The 17,749-nt window shown below is 50.4% G+C and overlaps 1 protein-coding gene across 1 annotated transcript in view; it reads right to left on the reverse strand.

The window, feature by feature from the left end:
* gars1 (glycyl-tRNA synthetase 1) overlaps positions 1-16,492 on the reverse strand; it is a 47,394-nt gene extending 30,902 nt beyond the window's left edge. The window contains exons 1-3 of the mRNA XM_038798576.1: positions 16,246-16,492; positions 6,602-6,703; positions 1,761-1,863 (exon numbers count right to left, since the gene is read on the reverse strand). Coding sequence (XP_038654504.1) covers positions 1,761-1,863; positions 6,602-6,703; positions 16,246-16,467 — 427 coding nt within the window. The 5' untranslated portion in view covers positions 16,468-16,492. The remainder of the gene's footprint in view (positions 1-1,760; positions 1,864-6,601; positions 6,704-16,245) is intronic.
* Between the last annotated feature and the right edge of the window lie 1,257 nt (positions 16,493-17,749).

The following is a 17,749-nucleotide window of genomic DNA, read 5'->3' on the forward strand; positions in this document are numbered from 1 at the left end:
GAGTAAGCCTGGGAGGGGTCTTTGATTATGCTCCCAGGCCGTGGGAGGTGTAGATGGAGTCAATGGATGGGAGGTGGGTTTGTGTGATGGATTGGGCTGTGTTCACAACTCTCTGAAGTTTCTTGCGGTCTTGAGCCAAGCAGTTGCCATACCAGGCTGTGATGCAGCCAGATAGGATGCTTTCTATGGTGCATCTGTAAAAATTGGTATGAGTTAATATGGACATGCCAAATTTCCTTAGTTTCCTGAGGAAGTATAGGCGCTGTTGCGCTTTCTTGGAGGTAGCGTCAACTAAAGTAGACCAGAACAGATGTTTGGCGATGTGCACCCCTAGGAATTTGAAACTGCTAACCATCTCCACCTCGGCTCCGTTGATGCTGACAGGGGTGTGTACAGTACTTTGCTTTCTGAAGTCAATGACCAGCTCTTTAGTTTTGCTGGCATTAAGGGAGAGATTGTTTTCGTTACACCACTCCACTAGGTTCTCTATCCCCCTCCTGTATTCTGACTCGTCGTTATTCGAGATCCGGCCCACTATGGTCATATTGTCAGCAAACTTGTAGATGGAGTTGGTACCAAATTTTGCCATGCAGTCATGTGTGTACAGGGAGTATAGTAGGGGGCTAAGTACGCAGCCTTGCGGGGCCCAGGTATTGAGAACTATTGTGGAGGAGATGTTGTTGTTTATTCTTACTGATTGTGGTCTATGGGTTAGAAAGTCGAAGGTCCAGTTGCAGAGGGAGGAGCCAAGTCCTAGGTTTTGGAGCTTTGATATGAGCTTGGCTGGGATTATGGTGTTGGAAGGCAGAGCTGTAGTCAATAAATAGGAGTCTGATGTAGGAGTCCTTGTTGTCGAGATGCTCTAGGGATGAGTGTAGGGCCAGGGAAATGGCGTCTGCTGTGGACCGGTTGCACGTTATGCGAATTGCAGTAGATCAAGGCATTCTGGGAGTATGGAGGTGATGCACTTCACGACCAACCTCTTGAACCTTCATCACAACTGAAGTCAGGGCCACCGGATGGTAGGCATTGAGGCACATTGCCTCGTTTTTGTTTGGCACCGGTATGATGGTGGTCTTATTGAAGCAAATGGGGACCTCGGAGTAGAAAAGGGACAGGTTAAAGGTGTTCACGAACACATCTACCAGCTGGTCTGCGCAGGCTCTGAGTGCACGACCAGGGATTCTGTCTGGGCCCGTCGCCTTCCGAGGGTTCACTTTCAGGAAAGCCGATCTGACTTCGGAAGCTGTGATGGTGGGTATGGGTGTGTTATGGGCTGCTGGGGAACTCGACAGCGGATCATTGCTTTCCTGCTCGAACCGAGCAGAGAGTTCATCGGGGAGGGGTGTGCTGCTGCTGGAGATACTGCTCGGCTTCACTTTGTAGCCCATTATGTTTAGGCTTTGCCACAAACGCCGAGAGTCTGTAACGCTAGTCTGTGACTCTAGCTTGGGTTGGCTGCTGTCTGTGACAGATGCCATTACAGAGGAGGTAAGTGGCTTTATAGAGAACATTTAGTCAATGTGATCTCATTGTCTGAAGTTTGGAAGGGGGGGGGGGGGAGCACAACAGAAATGTAACAATCTTTTTCCCCTTATTGGCCCTTGATTATTTCTCTTCTAGGGACTGCATTGTAGCGGAGAAAAGGATCTCCAGTCACCATAGTCTGAGGCAAGCTCGTCGGCTAGCTGGCCTTTCCCTGTCTACCAATTTTGTATGTTTGGACAAATGTCCAATTGCCCTGAGATTGGTCCTCCTACCTCCATATATAGCAAAAGCCTGATCATAGAAGAACCTCCTCTTTAGTGTGTCCTCCATTTTCCCTCGGTCAACGATGTCATCCTTTGGCTGCAGAGCCAGCTCCTGTGGAGAAAAGGACAAATGGAGAGCGGTTTGTAGGTGACTGAAATACGAATTAGTCAGTGAGGCAAAACAATCGCTGTGATTGCAGGATGTTTCTCTCTGAATCATGCAGGGTACAACACACATCAAATACACAGATGGGTTTGTTTAGAACTGACAGAAGTGAAAACTGCACTCCAGTGAGTGTACCACACGGCAGCGAGTGTTCACTCAGTAATTCTCATATACCACACGACAGTGAGTGTACACTCAGTGATTCTCATATACCACACGGCAGTGAGTGTACCCTCAGTGATTCTCATATACCACACGGCAGTGAGTGTACCCTCAGTGATTCTCATATACCACACGGCAGTGAGTGTACACTCAGTGATTCTCATATACCACACGGCAGTGAGTGTACCCTCAGTGATTCTCATATACCACACGGCAGTGAGTGTACACTCAGTGATTCTCATATACCACACGGTAGTGAGTGTACACTCAGTGATTCTCATATACTACACGACAGTGAGTGTACACTGTGATTCTCATATACCACACGGCAGTGAGTGTGCACTCATTGATTCTCATATACCACACGTCAGTGAGTGTACCCTCAGTGATTCTCATATACCACACGGCAGTGAGCGTACACTCAGTGAGTCTCATATACCACACGGCACTTAGTGTACACTCAGTGATTCTCATATACCACACGGCAGTGAGTGTACACTGTGATTCTCATATACCACACGGCAATGAGTGTACCCTCAGTGATTCTCATATACCACACGGCAGTGAGCGTACACTCAGTGAGTCTCATATACCACACGGCAGTTAGTGTACACTCAGTGATTCTCATATACCACACGGCAGTTAGTGTACACTCAGTAATTCTCATATACCACACGGCAGAGTGTACACTCAGTGATTCTCATATACTACACGGCAGTGAGTGTAACCTCAGTGATTCTCATATACCACACGGCAGTGAGTGTACATCAGTGATTCTCATATACCACACGGCAGCGAGTGTTCACTCAGTGATTCTCATATACCACACGGCAGTGAGCGTACACTCAGTGATTCTCATATATCACACGGCAGTGAGTGTACACTCAGTGAGTCTCATATACCACACGTCAGTGAGTGTACACTCAGTAATTCTCATATACCACACGGCAGTTAGTGTACACTCAGTGATTCTCATATACCACACGGCAGTGAGCGTACACTCAGTGATTCTCATATACCACACGGCAGTGAGCGTACACTCAGTGATTCTCATATACCACACGGCAGTGAGTGTACATTCATTAATTCTCATTGCCGAATACTCCAAGTCAGCCACCCCCGCCTTGTCCATCACGAAGAAATGGCGCGATGAGGGATTGTGTCAGGGGGTGAGGGCCATTATTCGAGGGTATGTGGAGCGGAATGGCATGGGCCAGGTCTCAGCCTCCAAGCTGTGGGAGGACTTAAGGCGGTAGTTAGGGACAAATGTATCTCAATCTGGGCACATAGGGAGAGGGTGGAGCTAGAGGAGAGAACAAGGCTAGTGGATGAGGTTTTGAGGATGGATCAGAGGTACTCCGTTGTGTCAGAGGAGGGGCAATTAAAGGATATCTCCAGATGAAGTTTGGGTTGGTGTCCACGGGGAAGGCAGTAGGGCAATTGCAGAGGGTCCAGAGGGGCAGTGTACAAGCACAGGGAAAAGGCGAGTCGCAGTCTGCCCACCAACTGAGGAAGCAGGCAGTGACAAGGGAGATTGGTTGGGTGAGAGATGAGTTGGGCATGGTGGTGGGGTATCTGAGGCCTTCTACAGAGGGGAGGAGGATGAGGAGGGTCTAGGGCGGGTTGGAATTCCTATGGTGGAGGAGGGGAGGGTGCAGATATTGGGGGCCCTAATTGGGCTGAGGGAGATGATGGACTGCGATGGATCGAGACAGGCGGGGAAGGCCCAGGAGCGGGGCTAGTTCCAGCAGAATTTTACAGGAGGTTTAGTGCGGCACGGTGGCACAGTAGTTACCTGCCTCACTGCGCAGGGAGCCGGGTTCAATTCCTACCTTCGGTGACGGTTTGTGCGGAGTCTGCACGTTCTCCCCGTGTCTGCGTGGGTTTCCTCCGGGTGCTCCGGTTTCCTCCCACAGTCCAACGGTTAGGTTAACTACCGCCTTAAGCTATGTTAAAATTACCCCTTAGTGTCCAGAGTTACGGAAATTGGGCGGGGGAGTGGGCCTAGATAGGGTGCTCTTTCAGAGGGTCAGTGCAAATTCGATGGGCCGAATGGCCTCCTTCTGCACTGTTGAGATTCTGTGATTCTATGAGTTGGGGCCTCGGCTAGTGGGGATGTACAATGAGGTGAGGGGTAGGGGCGAGCTCCTACCCACATTGTCGCAGGTGCCCATTTAGCTGATTATGAAGAAAGATAAGGACCCGGAGAAGTGTGGGTTGTACCGTCTGATATTACTGCTCAATGCTGATGCAAAGTTGTTAGCGACGGCGTTAACGTCACGCTTAGAAGATTTGCGCCGGGGGGGGTGATAGGGGAGGACCACACGGGATTTGTGAAGGGGCGGCAGTTGTCAGCGAATGTGTGTAGGCTGCTCAATGTCATTATAATCCCTCGGAGGAGCAGGAGGGAGTAGTGGTGGCAATGGACACGGAGAAGGCTTTTGATCAGGTGGAGTGGGTGTATCTGTTGGAGTGCTGGGTCGGTTCGGGTTTGGTCGGGGGTTCGTGCACTGGGTTCAGCTCCTGTACAGGCGCCGATGGCTAGTGTCCGGGCTAATTGGTCAAGCTCTGGGTACTTCGGGCTGTATTGGGGGATGAGGCAGAGGTGCCTGCTCTCCCCGTTGCTTTCCGCTTTGGCAATAGAGCTGCTGGCAATGTCACTCAGGGTGTCGTGGGGTTGGAAAGGGATTGAGTGGGGCAGGTTTGATTAACTATTATTGGGCGGCAAATATCACAATGGTGAGGAAACGGGCAGTGGAGGAGGGAACGATGTGGGGGCAGATGGAGGCAGTATCATGTCGGGGGATGTGTTTGAGGGCACTGTTGTTGGCGCCCCTTCCGTTCTCGCCGGTCCGGTACTCTGAGCCCAGTGTCAACAACAGCATTGCGGGTTTGGAACCAGTGCAGGCAACACCTGGGGCTAGAGTGCATGTTGATGTGGGCACCGATATGTGACATCACAGGTTTGTGTCGGCGTGCCTGGACGAGAGGTACCAGGGGTGGCACCAGGTGGGGATAGAGTACTTTAGGGACTTGTTTATGGGGGACAAGTGTGCAGGTCAGGAGGATTTGGAGGAAATGTATGAGCAGCCTAAAGGGAATGGTTTCAGATACCTGCAGGTGAGGGATTTTGTGAGGGGAGGGGTGCCATTCTTCCCAGGGCTGCCGCCTCCAGTGCTGCAGGATAATCTGTTACAGGATTATATTGGAGAGGGGATTAGTGTCAGAAACATTTATGGAGAGCTGATGGAGAGGGAAGGTGCTCCGGTGGAGGAGATCAAGCGCAAATAGGAGGAGGAGCTGGTATGGGAGATGGAGGCCGGGACATGGGTGGAGGCTTTGCCGGCGGGGGGGGGGGGTGAATGTGTCCTCGTCGTGTGTGCGGTTAACCCTCATCCAGTTTAAGGTGGTGCATGGGGCCCACATGATGTTATGAGGATGAGTTGGTTCTTTACGAGGGTGGAGGATCGGTGTGGGCGCGTGCGGGGGGGGGGGGGGGCCCGGGAATCACATCCACGTGTTCTGGACATGTCGGAAGCTGAGGGGGTTCTGGCAGGGGTTCTCAGATGTCACGTCCGAGATTCTGGGTTCGGGGCTGGTCCGGAGTCTGGAGGTGTGCCGATATTTGAAGTGTCGGAAGATCCGGGAGCCCAGGTGGGGAGAGAAGCCGATGTATTGGCCGTTGTCGCCCTGATAGCCCAGAGACGGATCTGGTTGTGCTGGTGGGACTTGGAGCTGCCGAAGGCAGGGTGTGCGAGAGTGACCTGGCAGAACTCCTGCATTTGGAGAAGGTCAAGTTAGCCTTACGGGAAGTGGAGGAGGAGTTCATCTTGAGGGTTGGGAGGGGGAGGGAGATAAGGGGGTAGAATTAAGAGGGCAGGGTGTGTTGGGGTTTGGGGATCAGGGGATGTTGGGGCCTGTGTTCTCAGCTCCTGCTGATGTTTGGTCTTCTGATATTTTCATGTACAAATGCAAAATGTCTTTAATAAAAATACTTTTTTTTTAAAGTTCATGATGCGGACTGAAATGAATGAATGAAATGAAAATCGCTTATTGTCACGAGTAGGCTTCAATGAAGTTACTGTGAAAAGCCCCTAGTCGCCACATTCCGACGCCTGTCCGGGGAGGCTGGAATTGAACCGTGCTGCTGGCCTGCTTGGTCTGCTTTAAAAGCCAGTGATTTAGCTCAGTGAGCTAAACCAGCCCCAAGAATCCAGAAACCAATGTCTTTGCTCTTCCTCATGTTTAATTGGTGGAAACTGCAGCTCATCCGAGATCGGAATGCTGGGAAGCAATGTAGAACATCAAACATGATGAAAGGTCACGAGAGGGGTCGGCAGGATAAAGTTGGATGTGGTCAGTGCAGAAATGGGGCCTAACCTGGTGTGTTCAGATGAAGTTGCCAAGGTAGATAGGAAATGAGGGGTGGAGGGTAGCACGGTGTGAGATTTATTACAGGGCTTTCGCTGGCTACAGTTAGGTATGTAAGAATAGTGTCATACAGGCAGACAGTGGTTCATACCTTAGCCTCTAGGATTCTTTTACGGGCCTTCAGCTCTGCCACAGCTTTATCGACATCCACCTGTGGAGAATTCTCTACTTTCAGCTTCCGAACAAGTTCTCCCTGGAAAGGAACAGTAGAGAGCTGAATGAGAACATTCTGGGTCTGCGCAGATCCACAGCTGGAGGCTGCGGATTTCAACAATAACTCTTCCACGCGACGAGAGCAACAACGTCACTTTACAGAGAGCCAAGACTGATACACACTGTGCGCGAGCAGTGGAAGGAACCAATGCTCAATGTGCTGATCGGCTGCTGATCAAGTTTACAACAGTTTTAAGGGCAGTTCTTTTGGAGAAGAGGTTCTGAAAAAATGTATGAAAAAATCCAGTTAATCTTGGGAATGAGGGGGCAGCACAGTGGTGCAGTGGTTAGCACTGCTGCCTCACGGCGCCGAGGTCCCAGGTTCGAATCCTGGCCCTGGGTCTCTGTCCCTGTGGAGTTTGCACATTCTCCCCGTGTCTGCGTGGGTTTCGCCCCCACAACCCAAAGATGTGCAGGTTAGGTGGATCGGCCATGCTAAATTGCCCCTTAATTGGAAATTATATAGATTTTTTCAAATCTTGGGTTGAGTTGGGCCTAGTGGATCAAGTGTCAGCATAGGAACATTTAGAAAACGGTGTATCATAAGGGTGAGGTTGACAAGGACAGGGCAAGGGATGAGCAATAAATGCTGGCCTAGCCAGCGACGCCCACATCCCGTAAATGAGGTTTTAAAAAATCTAGAGTAAGAATAATTAACCGAGGAAAATCCAACTTCAACCAGGTCATAATGGAAACCCACGCAGACATGGGGAGAACGTGCAGACTCCACACAGTCATCCCAAGCTGGGAATCGAACCTGGGACCCTGGAGCTGTAAGACCACAAGACATAGGAGCAGAATTAGGCCACTCGGCCCTAAGAGTCTGCTCCGCCATTCAATCATGGCTGATATTTTCTCATCCCCATTCTCCTGCCTCCTCCCCATAACCCCTGATCCCCTTATTAATCAAGAACCTATCTATCTCTGTCTTAAAGGCACTCAGTGATTTGGCCTCCACAGCCTTCTGCGGCAAAGAGTTCCAAAGATTCACCTCCCTCTGGCTGAAGAAATTCCTCCTCATCTCTGAGTTAAAGGATCGTCCCTTCAGTCTGAGGCTGTGTCCTCTGGTACTGGTTTTTCCTACGAGTGGAAACATCCTCTCCACGTCCACTCTATCCAGGCCTCTCAGTATCCTGTAAGTTTCAATAAGATCCCCCCTCACCCTTCGAAATTCCGAGTACAGACCCAGAGTCCTCAACCATTCCTCATACAACAAGCTCTTCATTCCAGGGATCATTCTTGTGAACCTCCTCTGGACCCTTTCCAAGGCCAAAACATCTTTCCTTAGATACGGGGCCCAAAACTGCTCATAATACTCCAAATGGGGTCTGGCCAGAGCCTTATACAGCCTCAGAAGTACATCCCCAGTCTTGTATTCTAGCACTCTCTATCTAGCATTGTGGATAGCACAATGGCTTCACAGCTCCGGGGTCCCAGGTTCGATTCCGGCTTGGGTCACTGTCTGTGCGGAGTCTGCACATCCTCCCCGTGTGTGCGTGGGTTTCCCCCGGGTGCTCCGGTTTCCTCCCACAGTCCAAAGATGTGCAGGTTAGGTGGATTGGCCATGATAAATTGCCCTTAGTGTCCAAAATTGCCCGTAGTGTTGGGTGGGGTTACTGGGTTATTGGGATAGGGGGAGGTGTTGACCTTGGGTAGGGTGTTCTTTCCAAGAGCCGGTGCAGACTCGATGGGCCGAATAGCCTCCTTCTGCACTGTAAATTCTATGATATGAATGCTAACATTGCATTTGCCGTCCTAAATGCCGACTGAACCTACACGTTAACCGTAAGAGAATCTTGAACAAGGACTCCCAAGTCCCTTTGTGCTTCTGATTTCCTAAGCATTTCCCTATTTAGAAAATAGTCTATGTCTCAATTCCTCCTTCCAAGTGCAGAACCTCACACTTTTCCACATTATATTTCATTTGCCACTTCATTGCCCACTCTCCTAGCCTGTCCAAGTCCTTCTGCAGCCCCCTTGCTTCCTCAATACTACCTGTCCCTCTACAGATCTTTATATAATCTGCAAACTTAGCAACAGTGCTTTCAATACCTTCTTCCAGATCATTAATGTATATTGTAAAAACTTGTGGTCCCAGCACAGACCCTGAGGCACACCACTAGTCACCGGCTGCCATCCTGAAAAAAAACCATTTATCCCCGTTCTCTGCCTTCTGCCAATCCTCTATCCATGCCAGGACCTTACCCTGAACACTATGGGCTCTTAACATATTTGACAGTCTCCTATGCGGCACCTTGTCAAAGACTTTCTGGAAATCTAAATAAATCACGTCCACTGGTTCTCCTTCATCTAACTTCCTTGTTACCTCCTCAAAGAACTCTTAACAGATTTGTCAGATATGACCTTCCTTTGACAAAGCTGTGCTGACTCAGTCCTATTTTACCATGCATTTCCAAGTGCTTTGCAATCTCATCTTTAATAACAGTCTCTAAAATCTGACCAATGTACAAAATCAGGCTAACCAGCCTATGATTTCCCGTCTTCTGCCTCCCTCCCTTTTTAAACAGCGGTGTTACATTAGCCACCTTCCAGTCCTCTGGGACCCATCCTGCCTCCAGGGATTCCTGAAAGATCATCAAAAATGCTTCCACAATTTCCTCAGCTATCTCTTTTAGGATCCTGGGGTGCAGTCCATCCGGTCCAGGTGACTTATCCACCTTCAGATCTTTCAGTTTCCACAGAACCTTCTCCTTAGTAATGGTCACTGCACTCACCTCTGTCCCCTGGTTCTCCTGGAGCTCGGGCATCCCACTGGTGTCTTCCACCATGAAGACTGATGCAAAGTAACTATTCAGTTCATCTGCCATTTCTTCGTTTCCTATTATTACTTCTCCAGCCACATTTTCCAGTGGTCCAATATCTATTTTTGCCTCTCTCTTATCTTTTATATGTTGAAAGAAACTAGTCTTATCTTCTTTATATTACTAGCTAGCTTGCACTCGTACTTCATCCTCTCCCCCCTTATTGCTTTTTTGTTGTCCTCTGCTCACTTTTAAAGGCTTGCCAATCCTCTGACTTCCCACTAATCTTCGCCACTTTGTATGCTTCTTCTTTTACTTTTATGCTGTCCTTGACTTCCTTCGTCAACCATGGATGCCTTGTCCTCCCCTTAGCATGTTTCCTCCTCCTTGGGATGAATTTCTGTTGTGCCTCCCGAATAACCCTCAAAAACTCCTGCCATTGCTGTTCCACTGTCTTCCCTGCTAGGCTCCTTCTCCAATCAACTCTGGCCAGCTCCTCCCTCATCTCTTTGTAGTTACCCTTATTTAATTGTAATACCGTTACATCTGATTGCAGCTTCTCCCTCTCAAACTGCAGGGTAAATTCTATCATATTGTGGTCACTGCTCCCTAAGGGTTCCTTCACCTTAAGTTCCCTAATCAAGTTTGCCTCATTACACATCACCAAATCCAGAATTGCCAGTTCCCTAGTAGGCTCTGTCACAAGCTGCTCCAAAAAACCATCTCTTAGACATTGCACAAATTCCTTTTCTTGGGATCCACTACCAACCTGATTTTCCCAGTCCACCTGCATATTGAAGTCCCCCATGATTATTGTAATATTGCCTTTTTTTACATGCCTTTTCTATCTCCTGATTTATTTTCTGCCCCACATCCTGCCTACTGCTCGGGGGCCTGTAATAACTCCCATCAGGGTCCTTTTACCTTTGAATCATGAGGAGAATCGTGCAGAACCTCATAAGGACACAGACAGGACAAGAGGCAGATGAAATTTAATACCGAGAAATGTGAAATGATTTATTTTAGTAAGGACACAGAGTTCTAAAGTGGGTTCAGGAGCAGAGAGACCTGGATTGATACGGTGTGAATTATTGAAGGTAGCTGAAAAGCTGAATAAAACACATGGCTTTATCAATAGGGGACGGAGTACAAAATATAGCACAGAGTAATGGGAAGACAGAGATTATATTACAGCACAGTGTAACTGGGAACATAGAGGAGATGGTATTGCAGCACATTGTAACTGGGAACACAGAGGAGATGATATTACAGCACACAGTAACTGGGAACACAGAGGAGATGATATTACAGCACAGTAACTGGGAACACAGAGGAGATGATATTACAGCACACAGTAACTGGGAACATAGAGGAGATGGTATTACAGCACATTGTAACTGGGAACACAGAGGAGATGGTATTACAGCACTGTAACTGGGAACACAGAGGAGATGATATTACAGCACAGTAACTGGGAACACAGAGGAGATGATATTACAGCACATTGTAACTGGGAACATAGAGGAGATGATATTACAGCACATTGTAACTGGGAACACAGAGGAGATGATATTACAGCATATAGTAACTGGGAACACAGAGGAGATGATATTACAGCACATTGTAACTGGGAACACAGAGGAGATGATATTACAGCATATAGTAACTGGGAACACAGAGGAGATGATATTACAGCACATTGTAACTGGGAACACAGAGGAGATGATATTACAGCACAGTAACTGGGAACACAGAGGAGATGGTATTACAGCACACTAAATGGGAACACAGAGGAGATGGTATTACAGCATATAGTAACTGGGAACACAGAGGAGATGGTATTACAGCATATAGTAACTGGGAACACAGAGGAGATGTTACAATACAGGGTGGCATGGCTGCTCCATCAGTGGTTAGCACTGATGCATCACAGCACTGGGGACCCGGATTCAATTCCGGCCTCGGGTTGTTGCCTGTGCGGAGTCTGCACGTTCTCCCCGTGTCTGTGTGGGTTTCCTCCGAGTGCTCCAGTTTCCTCCCACAGTCCAAAGACGTGCAGGTTAGGTGGATTGGCCACGCTAAATTGCCCCTTATTGTCCAGGGTTATGGGGATTGGGCGGTGGTGTGAGTCTAGGTAGGGTACTCTTTCAGAGGGTCAGTGCAGACTTGATGGGCTGAATAGCCTCTTTCTGCACTGTAGGGAGTCTCTGAATCTACAGTGTAACTGGGAGCACAGGGGACATGATGTTACAATATCTCAAAAAACAGATTTCCTAATCATTTGCACAGTGCTATTTGTGGGAGCTTGGTGTACATCGACTGGCTGCTGTATTTCCAACATTACAATAGTGACTACACTTCAAAGGCTGTAAAGCACCTTAGGTGGTCATGAAAAGCACCACAGAAATGCCAGACTTTCCTTTTGGATTAAACATCCTTCACAAAAAGACTGAAAGGAAGAGAACGTGAAGGCGCAGAAGACACATCACTGAAATGGGCAGGCAGACAGCGATTGTGTGTGATCACTAATGAGGGAGTGCAGTAAATACAGAAAGCAGTCTGTGTCATTGAGCAGGGCGAGGCTGCAGCTCTCTGCTGGAGGAGGGAAACGTGGCAGGGGGAAGGAGGGAGGGAGGAATCTGCAAACGGAGACTGCAGCAGGCAGGATGTGCCGATATCCTCCATCTGCGTTTACATTGCACTGAGGAACTGCAGGAGCAGCCGTATAACCTCAGGCACACTCGGCTAGTTCAGAGCAGCTCCGTCGCAGGTCTGAAGGAGAAGAGGGTGGAGCAGAGTCTGACCTCGAACAAGAATCTGAGCTCCTCACTTAAAACGTGGGAGACAACTACTTGACAGGACTTCAACACCCTGGTTGGGTTAAAAATATTACCTTGATCAATCTGAAGAGACATGTTACACTCATGAGCTGAATGGATCGATTCCAAACAGCACAACACAATCACAATGCCCCTAATCACTGCTATCAAATGTTCTGATGCTTAGCTTTTCCCACTCAGATAGGAGACTGCTCGGAACTCAGCTTTCACTCCCATTACACAGAAAAGGAACAAGGAGAGGTGCAGCACGGTGGCACAGTGGTTAGCACTGCTGCCTCACTTGGACGTGGAGAGGATGTTTCCATTTGTAGGATAAACTAGAACCAGAGGACACCATCTCAGACTAAAGGGACGATCCTTTAAAACTTCAGCCAGAGGGTGGTGAATCTGTGGAACTCTTTGCCGCAGGAGGCTGTGGAGGCCAAATCACTGAGGGTCTTTAAGACAGAGATAGATAGGTTCTTGATTAATAAAGGGATCAGGGGTTATGGGGAGAAGGCAGGAGAATGGGGATGAGAAAAATATCAGCCATGATTGAATGGCGGAGCAGACTCGATGGGCCAAGTGGCCTAATTCTGCTCCTATGTCTTATGGTCTCACGGTGCCGAGGTCCCAGGTTCGATCCCGGCTCTGGGTCACTGTCCGTGTGGAGTTTGCACATTCTTCCCGTGTTTGCATGGGTTTACCCCCCCCCCCCACAACCCAAAGGTTTTTTTTTATTTTGTTTTTTTTTTAAATTTAGAGTACCCAATTACCTTTTTCCAATTAAGGGGCAATTTAGCGTGGGCAATCCACCTATCCTGCACATCTTTTGGGTTGTGGGGGCGAAACCCACGCAGACACGGGGAGAATGTGCAAACTCCACACAGTGACCCAGGGCCGGCCACAACCCAAAGGTGTGCAGGACATGTCGATTGGCCACGCTAAATTGCCCCTGAATTGGAAAAAATGAATTGGGTACTCTAAATTTATTTTAGAAAAAGAAAAGAATGGATGAAAACAAATGTTAAAATCATTAATGCTAGAAGGAAAAGACTTTTGCCCCTAAAACGTATGACGAAAAACAGAAAAATGTGCCACTGCAGAACCAACATTTCTAACAACTGAATACATCAATGTCACTGTGAGCAGATGGGACTGTTGTTATATTAAGGGAGATAGTTGTCCAGTCAGGTTTACAGTGGATAGGGGCACAGACAGTACACTCCTGTCTCTGACTCAGCAGGCTGGTTATCCACTCCAGAGACTGGAGCACAAAATCCAGGTTGACACTGCCGCAGCGCAGTGCTGAGGGAGTGCAGCACTGTCTTTCCAATGAGAATTTAAATCTGCCTCTCAGGGGGACCCGAAAGATTCAGTGGTCCCACGGCACCATGCAGAGAGCAAAGGATTCCACCGCAGTGTTGGGGATGAATATTTAGCCTTCAGTCGATAGATTATCACATATCTGTGCGTGGAAGCTTGCTGCGCACAAAACTGTCTGTCACATTTCCTGCATTACAACTGTTATGGGCCAGTGTTTAGAGAACCCCAAAGTGTATCATGGAGTTCACCTGACCCACAACTTTTACTAGATTGTGGTATGGGGAGCACACGGCCCACTCAACAGGTATGGTACAGCAGAAATGGAAAAGTATTTTTTAAAGCAAAACAAATTTATTCTATGAACTCAAGTTAGCCTTTTTAAGACATACAGTGAACATCTTAGCAACCATTAATTCAAATACAACCCCCAAAGAATACAACACTAAGTAAACTGTAAACTGTCCTTTCAACATCCAGGAAACTTAAAAAAAACCCTTTAAACAGAAGCACATCAGGTTAAAGTCACTACTGCGAGCAGTTATTAGTTTTAAATCACCAAAGGATCGATTACAGTCTTTAGATTATAGAGGGAGGTTCTCATACACCTTCTGGCTGTGACTGCAGCTATCCAGCTCTGAAAACGAAACTAAAACACACCCTGCAACAGCCTAAAATGAAAGTAAAAAGCTGACAGACAGCCCAGCTCCACCCACTCCCTGACATCACTGCAATAATAAACACCAATTTCTTAAAGGTACTCTCACGACAGATATTTATATACACACCCATTTATAAACACCCATTTCTTAAAGGTACTCTCACATGACACAATAGTGATTACACTTCAAGAATACTTCACTGCCTGTCCAGCTTTATAGAACATCCTCAGGTTGTCAAAGGCACGGTATAAATAAAAGCAAGTATTTTATTGCATGTTATATCAAAATGCAAGAATTTGATTTTATTCTCCAACTCTGATTACTGATTGAATATTACAAATAGAAAAATAAATAAGCAGCATTAATGCAATGGCTTTGTATTTCTTTATTTATTCTTTTAATAATAATCTTTATTGTCACAAGTAGGCTTACATTAACACTGCAATGAAGTTACTGTGAAAAGCCCCTAGTCGCCACATTCCAGCTCCTGTTCAGTACACAGAGGGAGAATTCAGAATGTCCAATTCACCTAACAGCACGTCTTTCGGGACTTGTGGGAGGAAACCGGAGCACCCGGAGGAAACCCACGCTGATACGGGGAGAACGTGCAGACTCCACACAGACAGTGACCCAAGTCAGGAATCGAACGTGGGACCCTGGAGCTGTGAAGCAACAGTGCTAACGACCACCTTCTCCAGACATATCCCTGTGCCTGAATTCCCCCACTCCTGAAAGTACACAATGAATCTCCAGTGGGGGTCCGATGCCCACTTCAGGGGCGCCGTGCCCACTCCCCAGCCCCGTTTCCCAGGCCCCGTGCCCACTCCCTAGGCCCCCGTGTCCACTCTCCGGGACCCGTGCCCTCTCTCCGGCCCCCCTGCCCACTCCCCAGGCCCCATTCACCACCCTCCGGCCCATTCCACCCCCCCCCCCCCCCAGTGCCCCGTGCCCACTCTCTGGGTCCCGGTGCCCACTCTCCAGGTCCCAGTGCCCACTCTCCGGGTCCCGGTGCCCACTCTCTGGGTCCCGGTGCCCACCCTCCGGGCCCCGATGCCCACCCTCCGGGCCCAGTGCCCACTCTCCGGGCCCCGATGCCCACCCTCCAGGCCCAGTGCCCACTCTCCAGGCCCCGATGTCCACCCTCCAGGCCCAGTGCCCACCCTCCGGGACCCAGTGCCCACCCTCCAGGTCCCCGGTGCCCACTCTCCGGGCCCCGGTGCCCACTCTCCGGGTCCCGGTGCCCACTCTCCGGGTCCCGGTGCCCACTCTCCGGGCCCCAGTGCCCACTCTCCGGGCCCCAGTGCCCACCCTCCGGATCCCAGTGCCCACTCTCCGGGCCCCGGTGCCCACTCTCCGGGTCCCGGTGCCCACTCTCCGGGCCCCGGTGTCCACTCTCCGGGCCCCAGTGCCCACTCTCCGGGCCCCAGTGCCCACCCTCCGGGACCCAATGCCCACCCTCCGGGACCCAGTGCCCACCCTCCGGGACCCAGTGCCCACCCTCCGGGACCCAGTGTCCAACCACCGGGCCAAGTACCCACTCTCCGGGCCAAGTGCCCAACCCCGGGTCCGGTGCCCAGCCTCAGGGCTCGGTGCCCAGCCTCCCAGTGCCCACCCTCCGGGTCCCGGTGCCCACTCTCTGGGTCCCGGTGCCCACTCTCTGGAGCCTGGTGCCCACTCTCCGGGGTCCAGGCCCCGATGCCCACCCTCTGGGCCCCAGTACCCACTCTCCGGTACCAGTGCCCACCCTCCGGGACCCAGTACCCACTCTCCGGGCCAAGTGCCCAACCCCGGGTCCGGTACCCATCCTCAGGGCTCGGTGCCCAGCCTCCCAGTGCCCACCCTACGGGCCCGGTGGCCACTCTCCCAGTGCCCACTCTCCGGGCCCCGGGGAGCCCGGGGCCCACCCCCCGCTGCCCCATGCCCACCCTCAGCCTCTCCCCCCGCGGACTCTCCTACCTGCTCCCGCACCGCCTGTCTGAGCGGCGCCAGGACCTGCTCCTCGCTGCCCGCGTCTCCTTCCATCCCGGGAGCCATGCGCTGCCACAGCGGCTTTAGCTTCTGCTTCTGGAGGCCCGGGACTGACACACACACCGTCCGGCACTGGCACCACGTTCCCGGTAACAGCGAGTACCAAGCGGCGGCGGCGGCGCGACTGCGGGCGGCCAACCGGAGCAGCATGAGCCGGGGCCGGGGAGAGAGCAAGGGGGCGACAGCGCTGCCGCTGGAGGGAGGCTGCACTGCAGCAAGTGGCTGATGTAATCTGGGAGTGGGGAGAAACAGCGCTGCGGCTGGAGGGAGGCTGCACTGCAGGTGGATGATGTAATCTGGGAGGGGGAGGAGACAGCGCTGGAGGGAGACTGCAGCAAGTAGATGATGTAATCTGGGAGTGGGGAGAAACAGCGCTGCAGCTGGAGAGAGGCTGCACTGCAGCAAGTGAATGATGTAATCTGGGAGTGGGGAGAAACAGTGCTGCCGCTGGTGGGAGGCTGCACTGCAGCAGGTGGTTGATGTAATCTGGGAGTGAGGAGAAACAGCGCTGCCGCTGGAGGGAGGCTGCACTGCAGCAACTGGTTGATGTAATCTTGGAGTGGGGAGAAACAGCGCTGCCGCTGGAGGAAGGCTGCACTGCAGCAGGTGGTTGATGTAATCTGGGAGTGAGGAGAAACAGCGCTGCCGCTGGAGAAAGGCTGCACTGCAGCAGGTGGTTGATGTAATCTGGGAGTGGGGAGGAGACAACGTTGCCGCTGGAGGGAGGCTGCACTGAAGCAACTGGATGATGTAATCTGGGAGTGGGGAGAAACAGCGCTGCTACTGGAGGGAGGCTGCACTGAAGTATGTGCTGGCCTTGGAAAGGGTCCAGAGGAGGTTCGCAAGAATGATCCCTGGAATGAAGAATTTGTTTGAGGACTCTGGGTTGTAATCATTTGAGTTTAGAAGGATGAGAGGGATCTTTTGAAATTTACAAGATACTGCAAGGCCTGGATAGAGTGAAGGTAGAGAGAATCATTGTCTGTGTGGAGTCTGCACGTTCTCCCCGTGTGTGCGTGAGTTTCCTCCGGGTGCTCCGGTTTCCTCCCACAGTCCAAAGATGTGCAGGTTAGGTGGATTGGCCACGATAAATTGCCCTTAGGTCCAAATTGCCCTTAGTATTGGGTGGGGTTACTGGGTTATGGGGATAGGGTGGAGGTAGGGTGCTCTTTCCAAGAGCCGGTGCAGACTCGATGGGCCAAATGGCCTCCTTCTGCACTGTAAATTCTATGAAATCTATGAGAATGTTTCCACTTGTCGGAAAAACTCGAACCAAAGGACCATCTCAGACTAAAGGGACGATCCTTTAAAACAGAGATGAGGAGGAATTTCTTCATCCAGAGGGTGGTGAATCTGTGGAACTCATTGCCACAGGGGCTGGTTTAGCACAGTGGGCTAAACAGCTGGCTAGTATTGCAGAACAAGGCCAGCA

Source organism: Scyliorhinus canicula, chromosome 5 (assembly GCF_902713615.1).
Source record: "Scyliorhinus canicula chromosome 5, sScyCan1.1, whole genome shotgun sequence".
NCBI lineage: Eukaryota > Metazoa > Chordata > Chondrichthyes > Carcharhiniformes > Scyliorhinidae > Scyliorhinus > Scyliorhinus canicula.